Source organism: Macaca fascicularis, chromosome X (genome assembly GCF_037993035.2).
Source record: "Macaca fascicularis isolate 582-1 chromosome X, T2T-MFA8v1.1".
NCBI classification, from domain to species: Eukaryota; Metazoa; Chordata; class Mammalia; order Primates; family Cercopithecidae; genus Macaca; species Macaca fascicularis.
In genome coordinates, this window is record NC_088395.1 from 6,823,148 (window position 1) to 6,840,756 (window position 17,609).

Genomic DNA, 17,609 nt, shown 5'->3' on the forward strand with positions numbered 1-17,609 from the left:
TACTCCAGCAGCTGGGTTTTAGAGCAGAGCACACATGGATGTGGAAGATCTAGAAATTGATTTCCTTAGAGCATCCCAACCTTTTGCACCCCATCAGCATGTCTTTGTGTATCTCTACAAGTAGGTGTATTAGTCCATTCTCACACTGCTATGAAGAAATACCCAAGACTGGGTAATTTATAAAGAAAAGAAGTTTAATTGGCTCATAGTTCCACATGGCTGGGGAGGCCTCAGGAAACTTACAATCATGGCAGAAGGGGAAGCAACATGTCCTTCACATGACAGCAGGAGACAGAAGAATGAGAACCCAGTGAAGGAGGAAGCCCCTTATAAAACGATCACATCTTGCAAGAACTTAATCGCTAACACAAGAGTAGCATGGGGAAACCACCCCCATGATTCACGTACCTCCCACCAGGTTACTCCCACAACATATGGGGATTATGGGAGCTACAATTCAAGATGAGATTTGGGTGGGGACACAGCTAAACCATATCAATAGGTGAGCCCCAGTTTGAAGACTAGTGGCTTAGATTATTGGATTTGGCTTGACACTGGTGTCGTTTTCTGCAAAACTCTGTTAGATCTACAGTCTACCCATTTTGCCTCTATGAAAATAATTTTCCCACAGCGTGTATCATTTTTCTTTAAAAACTTACCTCATCATACTGGCAAAACTGTTGCTCCTGGCCCTCTGAGATAATCCAGGGTCGTCTCTACATCCCCAAACCCTTAACATAATCACATCTACAAAATCCCTTTTGCCATGGAAGGAAACATACTCAGGATCAGAGTACTAGAATGTGGACATCTTTGGGGGCTGTGATTCTGTCTACCCAACTTGGCTTCCATTGATGTCGTTTGTAAAGATGGACCTTGATCAAACTCTTTTGTGGGCACATCACTTAGCCATTTATATGTTTAGGAGTTCATTAATAATATGTAGCATTGTTTGTGAAAATAAAATCATAGTTATGGAAATAGTAGTGTTGATTTAATTCATAAACAAGTAATGTGAAACATGAACTTTTCTGTGTCATCACATGTCAATTTTATACAACATATAGTTTTAATTTTTAAAAAATATATATTTTATATATGTGTGTGTGTATATATATATATTTTTTGGGGGGGAGTTGGGACAGGGTGTCACTTTGTCACCCAGACTGTCATCCTCTCACTGGCTGTTACCATGGATATCACTCTGTCACCCAGGCATGATGTCGGTTCACTGCAACCTCCACCTCCTGGGTTCAAGTGATTCTCATGCCTCAGCTTCCCAAGTAGGTGGAATTACAAGCACATGCTACCACACTCGAATAGTTTTTGAATTTTTTTGGTAGAGACAGGGTTTCACCATGTTAGCCAGGCTGGTCTCGAACTCCTGACCTCAAGTGATCCACCCACCTCGGCAAAGTGCTGGGATTACAGGTGTGCGCCACCATGCCCAGCCTTAAATATTTTTTTTAAAGACAAGGTCTCACTCTGTTGCCCAGTCTGGAGTGCGGTGGCTCAATCATGGCTCACTGTAGCCTCAAACTCTTGGGCTCAAGTGATTCTTTCACTTCAGCCTCCCAAGTAGCTGGGACCATAGGCATGTGCCGCCATTTCTAGCTAATTTTTTGTAGAGACGGTCTTGCTATGTTGGCTAGGCTGGTCTTGAACCCCTGGCAAGCAATCTTTTCACCTTGGCCTCCCAAAGAGCTGAGATTACAAGTATGAGTCACCATGCCCACAATAGAGATTTTTTTATGCTGATTGGTATACTTGAGCCAGTTCAGGGATATCTGATGGATATAGAGAGAGACAAAGGTTTTGGTACAGTAAATTAATTAATTCTGTTATGACAAAGCACATAAACAAATCAGAATGTTCTTCATCATAATCAGACATGTGCAAAAATTTAAAGTAAGTTTTGCGCTTTCTGTTGGTTGATCGATTGCTACCCGAGCTTCAGTGCTGAGATGCGCTATCTCTCTGTTCAATGATGCTGCCTTTTGGTGTTTGTTGAACAATTTTTCATCGAACCAAATTTGGAGAAAAAGATGTTTAGCTGTAGATACAATGAAGGGAATTTCAGCTCTTTCTGGCTTCATATACTCCCACTGCTGCATCGTGGGCAGCAGAGGTATCGCCTGCGTTGGCTGAGTTCGTCCGTTTTCCCCTCACTGTTGCCTTTGATTTTGTCCTTTTTCTTAAGTTCCTCTCTCCATTCTGAAAACATTCTCAAGGGCTGAGCTCCTGCAAAATCCTTTCAATTCTGAATACCCTCAAGTAAAACATTATTCTTTCCTTTCCTAACAAACTTCTCATGAAAGTGGTTAACTAGCTTTCTCTAGTCCTTCTCATGAAAGTGATAATGGGCTCTCTCTGTCCTCTCTCTGTCCTTCTCATGAAAGTGGTAACTGGCTTTCTCTAGTCCTTCTCATGAAAATGATAACTAGCTTTCTCTAGCCCTTCTCCTGAAAGTGATAACTAGCTTTCTCTAGTCCTTCTCATGAAAGTGATAATGGGCTCTCTCTGTCCTTCTCATGACAGTGATAACTGGCTTTCTCTAGTCCTTCTCATTAAAGTGGTAACTAGCTTTCTCTAGTACCTCTCCTCTGGTTTCTTTCATATGCATAGGCTCTCCTGCATGGTACATGTATTCACACCCAAGTCTCTGATTTCAAAACCAACCAGCAATGGAACAGCAGGAAACATCAGTGTTCCCACTTGTTAAAAAGTCATTTCTTGACAGGCATCTGAGATTAGTCACCAATCTGCTGTCAGTGAATGAGTGTATCTAAAAGATTCAAAATACTGACTCTAAGAACTCATAGAAACAACAGTACAATGGCGGTTACCAGAGGCAGAGGGTGCAGGTGGAAGAATGGGGAGATGTTGGTGAAAGGGTACAAAGTTCCAGTTAGACAGCAGAAATAAGTTCAGGAGATCCATTGTACAACATGGTGACTGTAGTTAATGGTAATGTATACTTGAAATTTGGTAAGGGAGCAGAGCTTTAATGTTCTTAATCACAAAAACTGAGAAGTATATAAGGTGCTGGATTGACTTATATAACTTATAATTACTTATAATTGACTAATTAATTGACTAATTGACTAATTAATTGACTAATTGACTAATTAATTGACTAAATAATTGACTTATAATTGACTAATAAGTAATTACTTATAATTACTTATAATTGACTTATATGACTTATAATTGACTTGATATAATCATTCTACATTGTATGCATATAAAGAACAGTCTTCAGATTATAATTCCTAGGGAGTGTTCCTCATACTCTACAGCAGTGGTCCCCAACGTTTGGGAGCAGTTTTGACAAAGACAAATTTTTCCCTGCACCTAGGGTGAGGGGGGATGGTTTTGGAATGATTCAAGTACATTACATTTATTGTGTACCTTATTTCTATTATTATTATATTATAATACATAATACAATAATTATACAACCCGCCAAAATGTAGCTGAGCTTGTTTTCCTGCAACTAGACCATCCCATCTGGGGTTGATGGGAGACAGTGACAGATCATCAGGCATTAGATTCTCATAAGGAGCACACAACCTAGATCCATCACATGCACAGTTCACAATAGGGTTCACACTCCTATAAGAATCTAATGTGGCTACTGATCTGACAGGAGGCAGAGCTCAGGTGGTAATGCGAGTGATGGGGAGTGGCTGTAAATACAGGAGAAACTTTACTCATTCGCCTGTTTGCCTGCTGCCCACCTCCTGCTGTGCAGCCAGGTTCTTAACAGACCGTGGGCCAGTACCAGTCTGTGGCTGTGGGGTTGGGGACACCTGCTCCACAGAGTCAGCATACAGGTGGAAACAGCCTTGACTCTCACATTCTCCAAAGCTCGCAGGCAAAAATTGGACATTGGCTGTCCTGAGGTTACTTCTGCCTGTAAAACTAGGTGTTAATTTAATGAATGTTACTGCAGTTGGGGGGAGTAGTAATCAACTATTAGGTAATTCATAAAAGTCATCAGTTGAGAGAGCTGACAAGCTCCATAAATTCCCCCAGCTACCCAAGATTAATAATTTTATACTGAAAGCAAGTAATTATGAATTTGCCTCTAAATCACTTTTTTAAAATCCACACTCAAAAGTTGACAAACTGTCTTCATAAGTCAGACACCACTTATCAACCTGTTCACAGCATGGAAAACTCAGAGCTGCCTCTCCTTGATGGCATGCTTCTAAATGCAGTAACTCAGTCCTGCTGTCTTAAGGAAGGCAATGTTTAATGCCCATTAAGGGAACCCTTCTTATTTTGGTAGGCAGGGCTGCTATGTCTGCTCACCAAAGAATATGGATGCTATTCGATGGTAAAGTGACAAACAAAGTAGTGCTTAACCACTTATGCTTTTAAAGTTCTGCACACATTTATGAATTCAATAAAGTGTCATTTTTCAATGGAATTGTTAGAACCCCAAATCTCAGTGTTACACAATATACCCGTGTAACAAACCTGCACATGTACCCACTTAATCTAAAATTTAAAAAGAAAAGAAAGAAGAAACTATAGTTTTTTTAGCCTATAAGGTTAAAAATACAAATACCAGTCTGTTGTCAGATTCTGGAGACATCAAATCAAAACTCATTTGATGAAGCTGTCACTATGAACACCTGGGTTAATAAAGGAAGTACAGGGCAAGACACATAAAGGGTGAAGAATAAGAGATACTGTTTTAGAGCCTCCTGTGAAGGTAACTGTAAGGTGTCAGGAGAAACACCCTCAGAGCATCGGAAGTGACTCTGCAAAGGACCCCTGGAGTGTGCTGGTCCAGGGCTCACAGTGAACTGGCCTTTGGCCCATGAACCTGGGCATCCCCACCAGACACCTGTCACAGCCCACGTGCATGCCAACATCACCTAGAGGCAGTGGGTTTCAGGTTGTTTTGTGACTTAGTTAGCTCTGGCCTTGAAAACTTGGCAGCAGTTTCAGGAGTCTCCTGTTTGAGGCTGAGATGAAGCTTATTTGTTCTATGGGCTGATGCTGCAGGGATGCCTTTGAAAAACAAACAAATAAAAAACAATGATCAAGCTGGGTGTGGTGGCTCATGCCTATAATCCCAGCACTTTGGGAGGCTGAGGTGGGTGGATCCCTTGAGCCCAGGAGTTGGAGACCAGCCTGGGCAATATGATGAAACAAAAAATTTATATATACAAACCGGTGGCACACGCCTGTAGTCCCAGCTACTTGGGAAGCTAAGCTGGGAGGATTGATTGAGCCTGGTAGGCAGAGGTGGCAGCATGCTGAGATTGCATCACTGCACTCCAGCTTGGTCAACACAATGAGTCCCCCTGTCTCAAACAAACAAACAAAAAAACCTCAAAACAACCAATGATGATTATTTTTGTCATACCTTCATTCTGTTTTCCAAGTATCTCCCGATATTGGCTTTTTCTGTCAATCATAGAGCAAGCACTTACTAATTCATCCCACAGTGGTTGCCAGAAAGAGTTAGGGTCTAGCTGAAGAGGAGGGAGGTAAAGCTATTGCACACGTGCATGCTGTAGGGGTGGGCTCAGTACTGATCCTGTGTCCTCACGTGTGGGGTGCTGGCTTCCTCTTGAGCCAGTTCTATTCCCCTGGCCTCAGCTCTGGCAGATACTTCTTATCATGGGGTGGCTATAACTTGCAGCAAGGCCTCCTGGATAGCTTTTGGGGCCGGGTACCTAACTACAAGCAGAAATGGATTCTAGCATTCCCACTGACCTTTCACCGCTCTGGTCCTTGTGCCTGTAGTGTCTTTTCATAAACACAACCTGTTATTGGAGTGATTGGTGGAATATTGGATAGGAAAGTACTTTGAACAACAGTAAGTGCACATGGATTGTATAAGGTCCCTGGGGTTGATTTATGGATGCTGCTTTGAGAAATGATCGAAATGAGGAAATTTATGACAATTCTCAGATATGACAAAAGACAGTGAGCTCCCAATCAGCCTTGCCTTCCCTTTCCCTACTTCTCGAGACTCTGCGGGGGCTGGTAATCTGGGGCCTCCATCAGTTCTTACAGAAGGGACCTTATATCAGTTGCTCCTTCAATTCTGCTTGCAATAAGCTGAATAGTCCCCCCGAAATCATGTGATTCCCACAACCTCAGAGTGTGACCTTTTCTGGAAATAGGGTTATGGCGGATGTAATTAGCAAAGTTAAGATGAAGTCATACTGGAGTAGGGTGGGCCCCCATCCAATATGACTGGTGTCCTTCTCAAAAAAGAAGACACTCGCAGAGGCATGATGTGAAGACATGCAGCACAAATGTCCTATTTCCACAGAGGCAGAGATTCGGGTGATAGATCTATGAGCCAAGGAGTGCCAGCAATCAAATAAATGCTTTATATTTTGCTTGATTTTTTTTTTTTACATTTACAGTTTTTATACAGGTTGGTATTTATAAGATATACTTTTGCACAGGCTTTCATGTCCAACTCTGTGTTAATCTTAAACCCTAAGGCTATTCATAGTTCCCCAGGAGAAACCTTCAGAACTCATTGTACAATTTAAGCAGTAAATCTGCAAATGCTTAGTAAGACCTCCCTCTGTCTGCTGCTAGACACAACTTTGTGGACAATGGAAATAAAAAGAAGATGTGGCTTCCATTGGGAGAATTGCACAGTGGATTTAGGGAGACAAGATGTAAATGCCTCCCACACTAAGACGCAAAAGGGCAAAATCACTTGTCCAAGATCACACAAGTAATGACTCACAGAACTAGAATTTGAGCCTCACTGTGCCTGATCTACAGCTAAGGTATTTACTGTTTCCTGAGTTACACAGAGTTGGTTACAGTGGATATTAATCGCATCACCAATGTAATCTTGCAAATGAAGACATTTCCATTATGTAGAGCATAGGAATGAGAATAATCAAATGATTCCAAATGCCTTCCATTCTTTTTGAGATATCAAATCACCAATTAGCTCTTTCAAAATTGCAATACTGGCTTGGGCATGGTGGCTCATGCCTAATCCCAGCACTTTGAGAGGCCAAGGTGTGTAGATCACCTAAGGTCAAGAGTTCGAGAACAGCCTGGCCAACATGACGAAACCTCATCTCTACTAAAATTACAAAAATTAGCCATGTGTGGTGGCGGGCACCTGTAATCCCAGCTACTCAGGAGGCTGAGGCAGGAGAATCACTTGAACCCAGGAGATGGAGGTTGCAATGAGCCGAAATCATGCCATTGCACTCCAGCCTGGGCAACCGAGCGGGCCTAAAAAAAAAAAAAAAAAAAAAAAAAAAAAAATTGCAATACCCTTAGTGTAAATGGAAGACTAGCAATTCTCCCACCCTGAACAAGTCAAAAAGTAGCCTGAGTAACTATGCAAAACACAAATAAAATTCATCGGCCAGTCAGTTTGAAACTATCCCCAATGCTTAAGGAAGCAACAGAAGAAAATTCTGCAGTTGAAATTCTTCTCCTTTATTGGGTCAACATTATTATGCTTAGCTGATTTAGGGAATTAGATTCATCATAAATTCAAATCTGGTTCTATTTTAGGCATCAATGCCATTTTTTTTTTTTTTTGAGACGGAATCTCGCTCTGTCGCCCAGGCTAGAGTGCAGTGGCACAAACTTGGCTCATTGCAAGCTCTGCCTCCCAGGTTCACGCCATTCTCTTGCCTCAGCCTCCTGCGTAGCTGGGACTACAGGCACCCGCCATCACGCTCGGCTAATTTTTTTTTTTTTTTTGTATTTTTTAGTAGAGACAGGGTTTCACCGTGTTAGCCAGAATGGTCTCGATCTCCTGACCTCGTAATCCTCCCGCCTCGGCCTCCCAAAGTGCTAGGATTACAGGCGTGAGCCACCGTGCCCGGCCAATGACATTTTATAGTTAGGCTCAACCACCAAAAATTCTACCATTTTCCATCATGGTCTTGAAATAAACCCAGACTCCCTGCAGCATGACTGAGTTTCCATCATGCAAAATGAAGAAATAATCACCTGGAAATTTTCAAAAATCATTTTGCATTGCCAATTAAAAATTTACTCCTGCAAGACAGGGGCTTCTGTAAATCAGGAATGTGAGGGATTTGGTCTGATAATTCCAGGTGTTCTTCATGTATAGAGTGACACTTTGACACCTGCTTTGATTAAATTCAGGGTATTTCCACAGTCTTGGGTGACACATACTGAATATTGATACACATCCCAAGTATCTCATCTGAAGCCCTGAGAGCCAGGTGTTTTCTGGAATTCAGTTATGCATATTTTAGGAAGATAATATATGCCTTTACCGTACCTCCCAAGACACCCTCGGCAGGTGAAGGCAACATTCAATAATCAAACACGTTAATATTTTTGCAGAAAAATGTATGACTATTCCTCCCAGTGGGATGCAGGAAGATCACAAGTGGTATAATATAGTGCATTTTTGTAGTAATGCACTGGTAAATTAAATTGTGTGATGACAGACCATCAATACCGTGGGCATTCCGATTTCTAAGTAAAACATCAGAGAGAGTCAATTCAGAATAAGTTAAATACCTTTACATATACTTGGAACATACATCTGTGACCTCTGGTTGCTTCGGTTTTTTGGCAAGAGGTTGCATCAGGGCTGTCATAGGTCTCTCACTGAGTCTCAGTTGGCCATGTGTTGATGGCCAGAGAACAAGAATGATCAGGGAACTTCTTCTCCAAGGATGAAATGGCAATGTGAAAAATGACCGTTTAAAAGACTTCTCCCATTGCCATCTGCCCTGTGAACCTGGCATTCTCTCAGAGCATTTTTGCTAGTTGAATGAATTGTCCTACCCACTCATTCTCAAGGCCGACAATGAATAGATCACACATTCTAACCTTATCATCTAGGTCAGGGGTTGCAAACATTTTCTGTATAGGACTGCATAGTTAATGTTTTCAGTCTTGTGGAGGATACAGTCAGCTCTGCAATTGTAGTTCAAAAGTAGATGTATAAAGGAATGGGCATGGTGTATTTCAATAAATCTTTATTTACAAATACAGGTAGTAGGCTGGGTTTGGCCCATGGCCATATTTAGGTGACCCCTGTTGCATGGCTTTTTTTTTCACTGTGGTTCACAATTCCATTATTATAGTTACTATTATTCTCATGCTTATGAGTATATGACAAACATAGAGTTAAAGAAAATGCGCATCTGCTCTTGATGGAATACAAAATTCCTTGGCCATAAGGTTATATTAAATACATTTCATATTGAGGAAAAGAGCAGTACCTGAAACATTTCATTTTTAATGAAGTCTGAAGGAGGGAGGACACTCCAGAAACTGTATTATTTTATACTTTTTCTGTTAGCCCCGATTGTCTGCTACTGGTATGCTTGTTATTAGATTACTCAAAAAATGTTTCTCAGGAAATTCCTATTTACATGGTGATGAATAGGTAACTTGAGTTAACATTTCCATCATCGTGGATGCTGGCTTTTTCCAGTTGCTGGCAACTTTACTTTGTGTTTGCCTTTGAGTGTTGACACAACAAAGAACTGTCAATCCAAGCTTACAGACCTCCCTCCTGTTGGCTTTTGGTAGATGTTGTGAATGGCACAAGATCGGACAACAAGGTCTGCACATATTTGTGTCTTTCCACAAGATTGGACTTGTGAAAATGTTTATTCAGTCATAAAAGCCACAAGAGCCAATTCTCCTTAGTACTAAGTACTCCTTATTACTTCTTAGTACTTCCCATTCACTTGGTAGCCAGAGCCAGGGACACACAGGCTCAAGCCAATTTACAACAGTCAATGTTGCAAACCAAACATGGCAGTATACTTAATCAGTATACAAATGTTCTAGATTAAACATTCCACAACACACAAAGTAACATTTAACATCCACATAAAGGGGATAGGAAAAGGAGTTAATGAACCAGTCCACGAAGAGTGATGTGGACAAGGAGAGTGTCCTGGGCTGGTCTGGATGATCGCCCACGTCTTGTAAAGAAGAGGCCTTGATTTGGGCAGAGGGTTCAGTGGCAGGTGCGTGGAGGTGACCACAAGTGACAGCAACATGGGGTCTAGTGAGGTGGTCATGTGGAACAGGTGAAGTCCTGCTCTTTTATCCCCCTGAGTCCTCTGGTGAAGGGTGACAGTAAAGGGTTACAATCTCATCTGGTTGGGTGCAGTCTGTATTGATTGGGCGAACATCTGGTCCTATTGGGAGGATGCCTTCTGAAAAGCAAGATGGAATCTTCTCCTAAGATGGAGTCACTTATGTCAAGAGTGCTCCTATACATTAGAGTTTCTCTAGGATTATAGCTTAGTAGCAAGGTGGGCTATTTGATCAGCAAGATGAGGCTGTTTGATCAGCATCATAAATATTTTCAGGAATAAACTGTTTTTTAAAAAATCAGATATCGTCTTAGGTCAAGTCATGGGAAATAGATTCTGAAGTGCTCAGGAGATTTTTTTATGGGGAGTGTATTCTTGGGGTCAACACTTTCAGGGGAGTGAGGAAAGGAAATTGAGTCCAAGGGAGGAGTTGAGTAGCACAGCTGTTGCAACAAAGACCTCAGCTCATTTCAGAGGGAGCTCTGGAGCCAGGAAGGTCCCTCAGAGGTTTCCCACCTTGAGGCAAGGAGATGCTGTCCCCTTGGAAAAGGCAGTTCTCTTTGACCGAGGCCGATTTCCAGAGACAGACTTTGCTAAGTGTGTCAGCCATCAAAACTACCAGCAGCAGCTGGGGGGAGGAAGACTTGGGTCTTCCCTTGACATCTAAGTTCCTACCACAGCACCCACCAAGGACGTTCTCTGTGCAAATTCCTTGGCACCATATTCTATATCTTCCTCTTCAAAATATACTTTTTCACCCTGGATTACCATTTACCCTTGTAAATTCCTTCAGTCAATCTCTGGAATATTTACACTGGTTTTCAGTGTTTACTTCTACATGGAATGTTCTGGAAGCTTTCACGAGAAAGTAGTATAAATGACTCATCCTAGTTTGCCTGAGACTGTTCCTGTTTGAAAACTGGACCTCATCAGTCCTGGACACACTGGAATGTGGTTTACCCTATGGCAAACCAATCAGTCAAATTTCAACAACTAACCTTTCTACTTATTTCCTGTCTTCCTAAATATACTACAGTCAGTCTTCTTTAATAACTACACTGCCTGGGCTATGGCTAAGGACAAATGCATTCTCTTCTTCTCACTGTTGAACATAGGATGCCTTTAACTCTTTTTGACATTTTCACAGTCAAAATTAAACCCATGCCATTAAACCTGAAGTCACAACAAAGTAACACAATACTAATGAACATCAGAAGCTGATAGACTGAGAAAATACTGATGCCTCAAGTTGATTCAGTCTGGGTTTTGATGCTCAATACAACAAAATGGGCATTACAAAAATCATTTGGTTTTCAGGGCTTTTTGTGTCTCAGAATTACGGACAACGGATGGCAAACCCTATTGCCATTCTTAGATCATTATCATTTTCAGTCTTGTACAACTGGAATTTCATTTGGAGGGGACATGCAAATGAGAAAAATGGCCAAGCAAATGACAGTTATGAGGATTATAGATAAATAGAGACTCAAGGGGATAAAGATGCATACTTATTATTTTTGAACACACAAATCGGAATGTAGGTTCCTCATAATAAAACAGGCTTAACCAATCTTCTTGCTCTGTGCCTATAGTTTGGATTGTGTATTTTATCAGAAGAGACTTATTTTCATATAACTTGTGATAGTAACAGAGGAATCACCATAGTTACTATGTGTGATTGTTTGAGTCAGCTGGGTACCATTTCCCTCCACTCCTAAAACCTATTTGCCTGTGCTTGTGGCCACACCCACTTTAATGAGCATTGGATGATCTAACACAGCATTCCTAAACCTTGGCACTATTGACACTTGGGAGAAGACCATGCTTTATTGATTGAGGGTGAGCACTGGGCTGTATAGTTCTTTGTGGTGGGGGCTGCCTTGTGCATTGTAAGATATTTACCAGAATTCCTGCCCTCTGCCTACTGGATACCATTAGCATCCCCCAAATTGCAACAACCAAACCTGTTTCTACATATCATCTTCTGTTCCTGGTGGGGTAAAATTACTCCTGGGTGAGAATCCATCTAATACTAATTTGAAAAATGTCCTTGAAACGTGGGCCTTTAAATTTTCCATTGTGCTGTTTCATAGTAAGTATAGGCTCTTCATGGCAGTACCACTGTGATAGGCATTGTGACTTAATCCCTTCAGATATGTTCTTTGTCTTCATTTCTCACTGGGAGATTGGTAAACACTGAGTATCAAGTGTGGGTCAAAGAGCTTCCATGCTGATACCTTAAAATCTATTTTCTGTAAATAAAAGGCGGGGACAAAAAAAGGAAAATAATGACCTTTCTTACCTCACAAGGAGAGACACCCAATTGTTCAAACCCACATCCATGCAATCTTAGTCTTGCCTGATGATGTCATGGTGAATGAGCAGATGGGGAGACCCTGCCCAGTGGTTTTGTCATTCTTGCAATGGGAGGTTAAGGATCAATGTTGACAGCACACTATTCCATTTCAACAAGAATCTAACATGAAAAGCCATGCTGGAAGATTGATTACAGTTTCAAATGCCATTTCTGGGGGGAAAAATAACATTTCTGAGACTTTGATTGAACCTCAGAAATTGTTGCTAGAAGCCTAACTTCAATAAAGCAAAATCCACATTTACAAAAATCTATATGGAATAGTAATTTTTCTCTAATGTGATGTTCTCTTGTGAATTTTTTTTTTACCAAGTGGGATTATGCTTCATATTTCAAAGCATAAACAATAGATTTATACATTAATAAATAGTTTAAGACATATACTAGATTTTTGGTCTAAATGTCAACAAGTTAAAGGGAAAGTCTTCAATGGGTTCAAAGCTATCTTCTTGGCTTTCTTCTGAGACCATTTTCTACTCATTTCTAGGACTTTGTATGAGAGGTCAAAAAATTGTTTCTGCAAAGGGTTAGATAGTAAATAAATATTTCCAGCTTTGAGGGACAAATGGTATCTGTCACAACTACTCAACTCATATTGTAGCACAAAAGCAGTAAGGGAGTGGAGGCAGCTGTGTTCTGATACACTTTGTATTACAGACACTGAAATTTGAGTCTTATATACTTTTCACATATCCCAAAATAATATCCTTTTTTCAACCATTTAAGCATGTAAGCCTTATATGAAAACAGGTATCAGGACAGATTTTTCTTGTGGGCCATTGTTTGTGCAAACCCAGCCCTATTCAGAAAATAGCTATTGAGTGTTTGCTATGGTGAACAAATGAGATGTGGTCTCTGCCTTCTTGATCCTTAGAGCTGTGGAAAGGACAGCTGTCACCTGAATAAATCAGGAAATAAATGAATCTATTATGCAAGTAGTAATAATTGCTATCTGGGGGAAAAGAGGTGCTATGATAGTCAACAGTGGGGGAGCCTGCTTCATATAGGGTAATGATGGAGGGCTTCCTTGCAGCAGTGGTGTAAGCCGAGACGTGAGGATGGGTAGGAGTTAGGCAGAGAGTGGGAAGAAGAAAAGTGAGGAGAGAAATCCTTTAGACCAGCAGTCCCCAACCTTTTTGGCATGAGGGACCATTTTTGTGGAAGACAATTTTTCCATTGACAGGGAGGGGGATGGTTTTGGGATGATTCAAGTGTGTCACATTTATTGTATACTTTATTTCTATTATTATTACATTGTAATATATAATGAAGTAATTCTACAGCTCACCATAATGTGGAATCAGTGAGAGACTTGAGCTTGCTTTCCTGCAACTAGATGGTCCCATCTGGCGGTGATGGGAGACAGTGACAGATCATCAGGCATTAGATTTTCCTAAGGAACACACAACCTAGATCCCTCACATGTGCAGTTCGCAATAGGTTTTGTGCTCCTATCAGAATCTAATGCCCTGGCTGATCTGACAGGAGGTGGAGCTCAGACAGTAACGTGAGTGATGGAGAATGACTGTAAATAGAGATGAAGCTCGGCTCACCTGCCATTTACTTCCTGCTGTGCAGTGTGATTCCTAAGAGGCCTGGGGGTTGGGAACCCCTGCTGTAGTAAAGAAAGAACTCATGAGGCTGGGCACAGTGGCTCACACCTATAATCCCAACACTTTGTCAGGCTGAGGTTCTGTTTAGCCCAAGAGTTTAAGACCAGCCTGGACAACATAGTGGAAACCTATCTCTATAAAAATTAGCCAGCTGTGGTGGTACACCTGTAGTCCCAGCTACTTGGGAGGCTGAGGTGGGAGGATTACTTTAGCCTGGGAAGTCAAGGCTGCGGCGAGCCATGATCACACTGCTGTCTGGGCAATAAAGTGAGACCCTGTCTCAAAACAAAACAAAACAAAACAAAAAACAAAAACAAATAAATAAAAGCGCTCATGTCATTTAATTATGTCAATATATGATTACCCAGCGTGTGATTATTCATCTTTTGAATGAATTCACAGGAAGAGCCCGATGCCCTTGGTTTGACTCTGCTAAGAGCCCCTCAGTTGCTGAACCTGCACACAGTCATCTCAGTAAGTTAAGATCTTCCTGAGGACAATGGCGCAAGATCATCTTCAGCTGTTCATAGCGTAAGTATGAGAGGTGCATGTGTTTGTATCTTCACCCTGATACTCACATGTTTGACTCACACGGACTGTGTGGTCTAAGTCAAATAGTGGTATGCGGTGACCTTCATAATGGTGTTCGGGGCATTCTGATATTGCAGGGATGACATGCACATGGTGCTATTGCAGCTATCTTTCATTCAGAAAGAACTTTCCATCAAAAGGTCAAAGGGGGGCATCTGTGGGGCAAATATATTTTTATAGAGAAAGACTGTGCTGGGCCAATGTGGGCAGCGTGCATAATCTGATGAGCATAAGCAAGTGGCCTGTTACGTGGCAAGTCTAGAGGAATATAGGGATGGGGGCTTACAAATTATTTAATGCATCCCCTGGACCCTTGAGTTGGCTCTAGTTCAATCAGCAAAGGTACAGAAACATGGCACAGTGGGAAGGCTCACAGTATACCTGTTCTTAGCTGATCAGCTGCAGCAATACCTGAGGGACAGAATGGGGTCCCTCCCCTCAGGAAGAGCTCCTCCGCCTGGTGGAGGCGAGGGCTGAGGGCATACCCAGGTCTCTCCCTGCAGGAAGTTCTTTTTCCCCTGGTGGAGCTGAAGGTTGAGGGCATACCGAGGTCCCTCCCTGCAGGAGGAGCTCCTCCCCCTGGTGGAGATGAGGGTGGAGGGCATACCTAGGTCCCTCCCTGCAGGAGGAGCTCCTCCCCCTGGTGGAGATGAGGGTGGAGGGCATACCTAGGTCCCTCCCTGCAGGAGGAGCTCCTCCCCCTGGTGGAGATGAGGGTGGAGGGCATACCTAGGTCCCTCCCTGCAGGAGGAGCTCCTCCCCCTGGTGGAGATGAGGGTGGAGGGCATACCTAGGTCCCTCCCTGCAGGAGGAGCTCCTCCCCCTGGTGGAGATGAGGGTGGAGGGCATACCTAGGTCCCTCCCTGCAGGAGGAGCTCCTTCCCCTGGTGGAGGTGAGGGTGGAGGGCATACCCAGGTCCCTCCCTGCAGGAAGAGCTCCTCCCCCTGGTGGAGGTGAGGACTGAGGGGCAGAGCATGGTCCCTCCCTGCAGGAAGAGCTCTTTTCGCTGGTGGGAGGTGAGTGTGCATGGTGAAAGTCTTTAGGGTGGATGAGGGAAACATAGTTTTAAAAGCCCCTGCGGGGAAGAATCCCTGTTATTTCACAACTGTTCTTGGACATGTCTGCGCCACTATGGCACTATGCTATCAGAACACCAGGGGGCACAATATTTGGCCATTCAGAGCATTCATGGTCCCCCACAGCAGCTGGCTCAAAGAAGTGGGCAGAAAGATGCTTTCGGAGGAGTTATTTGGCTCAAATCAGTGTGAAAAGACTCCCAAACTCAGAGACCCTGGGGCTGGGGATTCCATCCCATCCCATGCTGGCAGTGTGTTCCCAGGAGAATGTTTCACCTCTGCATGCCTTAGTTTCCTCCTTTGTAAAAAGTGACTTAAAGACGCTGGGCCTGGTGGCTTAGGCCTGTAATCTCAGCACTTTTGTAGGCTGAGGCGGGCGGATCACCTGAGGTCAGGAGTTTGGGACCAGTCTGGCCAACATGGTGAAACCCCGTTTCTACTAAAAATACAAAAATTAGCCCAGCGTCGTGCCATGCATCTGTAGTCCCAGCTACTCGGAAGGCTGAGGCAGGAGAATCCCTTGAACCCGGGAGGCCGGGGTTGCAGTGAGCTGAGATCGCGCCACTGCACTCCAGCCTGGGCTATGGAGCAACACTCCGTCTCAAAAAGAAAAAAAAAAGGGGGTACGGGGGATGAGTGGCAGTTTCATAGGGTGCTTATAAAAGGTAAGAGACGGCCCCTGTTTTGGGAAAATGTGGTGAAAACCTGGATAATCCTGCCAGCCAGGGCAATGGGAGCTGAAAGCAGGCTTGCAGGGTGATTTAACGATTTTCAACAGGCAGCTTCAGGGGTTAGGGATGGTAGTAGTTATGTGTCAGGTAGACTTTGCCCTTCAGGGAGAATTTGGTAAAGTCTGGAGACATTTTTGGTCGTGAGAATTTTGGAGTGGGGCGCATGTAGTGGGTGGAGGCCAGGCGTGCCGCTAACCATCCCACAGTGCACCCACAGTTCCTCACAAATCTGAAGTGTCCTGCTGAGGGCGACAGACCCTGCTCACCGCAACAAGAGGATTTAACTTAATCTTCTCTTTCTTCCTAGAATAGTCAATGGTCTTTTACTTTGAGGGATATGAGTCAGAATAAGAATTAAAGAGAACAAAAGGACAATGACCTTTTAGCATTTTTCTTTCTATTAAATTTAAACCCCATAACAGAGGATTCTCCGTCTGAAAGCAACATCCGTGGAGGCTTAAAGCCTCAGCTTACATTCATTCCTAACACTGAGCAGCTTAACAGATTCATTTTCCATTATGATTTCTGTAATTTGTTCTTTAAAAGGATTGAGTGTTCCTTTTTTCTGTTTCAGAAACAAACTTTTTGGGTGTTTTAAAGAATAATTTATTTTCTAAAGTCATTGATAATACATGGGCTGGCATGAATTTCTGACCTTGCTTTCAAAGTCTTTAGCACTGGCTAGGTAGGGTTTTATTTATTTATTTATTGTATTCCTCTGGAAACTGTACATTTTGCAGGGAAATACTTTAAGTACCTTTTTTTTTTTTTTTCGGTCATTTTAGTCTACAGGAGAGATTGACATTCTCTAGGCCCAGCTAGAAGGGCTCTGAAAAAAAATGACAGATGCAGTAGCTAATTAAAACTATGCAGCTGAAAGGGTTCATGATTAATTCATGATAAACTAATACAGCATTCATTGTCCTTTCTTAATGTTCTGAGATAAAGTGGGAGTGTTGCAGTGGGGGTTAAAATATTTGTTCTAAATATCTAATAACAGTGTCCATTCTATCTTACTAGCATAAAGCCATCCTCATAAAGGTATTTTAATGTGCCTCACAATTCAGAATTCAGGGTTCTTACATACAGAGTATTAAACTCTCTCCCTCCCCTAAATGGATAAAGACTTTGGAGATTGTCAGGAAAACACTTACATTGTCTGTAGTTT

The 17,609-nt window shown here is 42.4% G+C and overlaps 1 protein-coding gene across 4 annotated transcripts in view; it reads left to right on the plus strand.

The window, feature by feature from the left end:
• Positions 1-17,609, plus strand: part of STS (steroid sulfatase) — a 285,243-nt gene that overhangs the window by 28,332 nt on the left and 239,302 nt on the right. For 3 of the 4 annotated variants that reach the window (XM_074029461.1, XM_074029460.1, XM_045383840.2), the window contains exon 2: positions 14,445-14,573. In XM_074029461.1, coding sequence (XP_073885562.1) covers positions 14,542-14,573 — 32 coding nt within the window. In that variant the 5' untranslated portion in view covers positions 14,445-14,541. The remainder of the gene's footprint in view (positions 1-14,444; positions 14,574-17,609) is intronic. The other variant, XM_065538097.1, reaches the window with a different exon arrangement.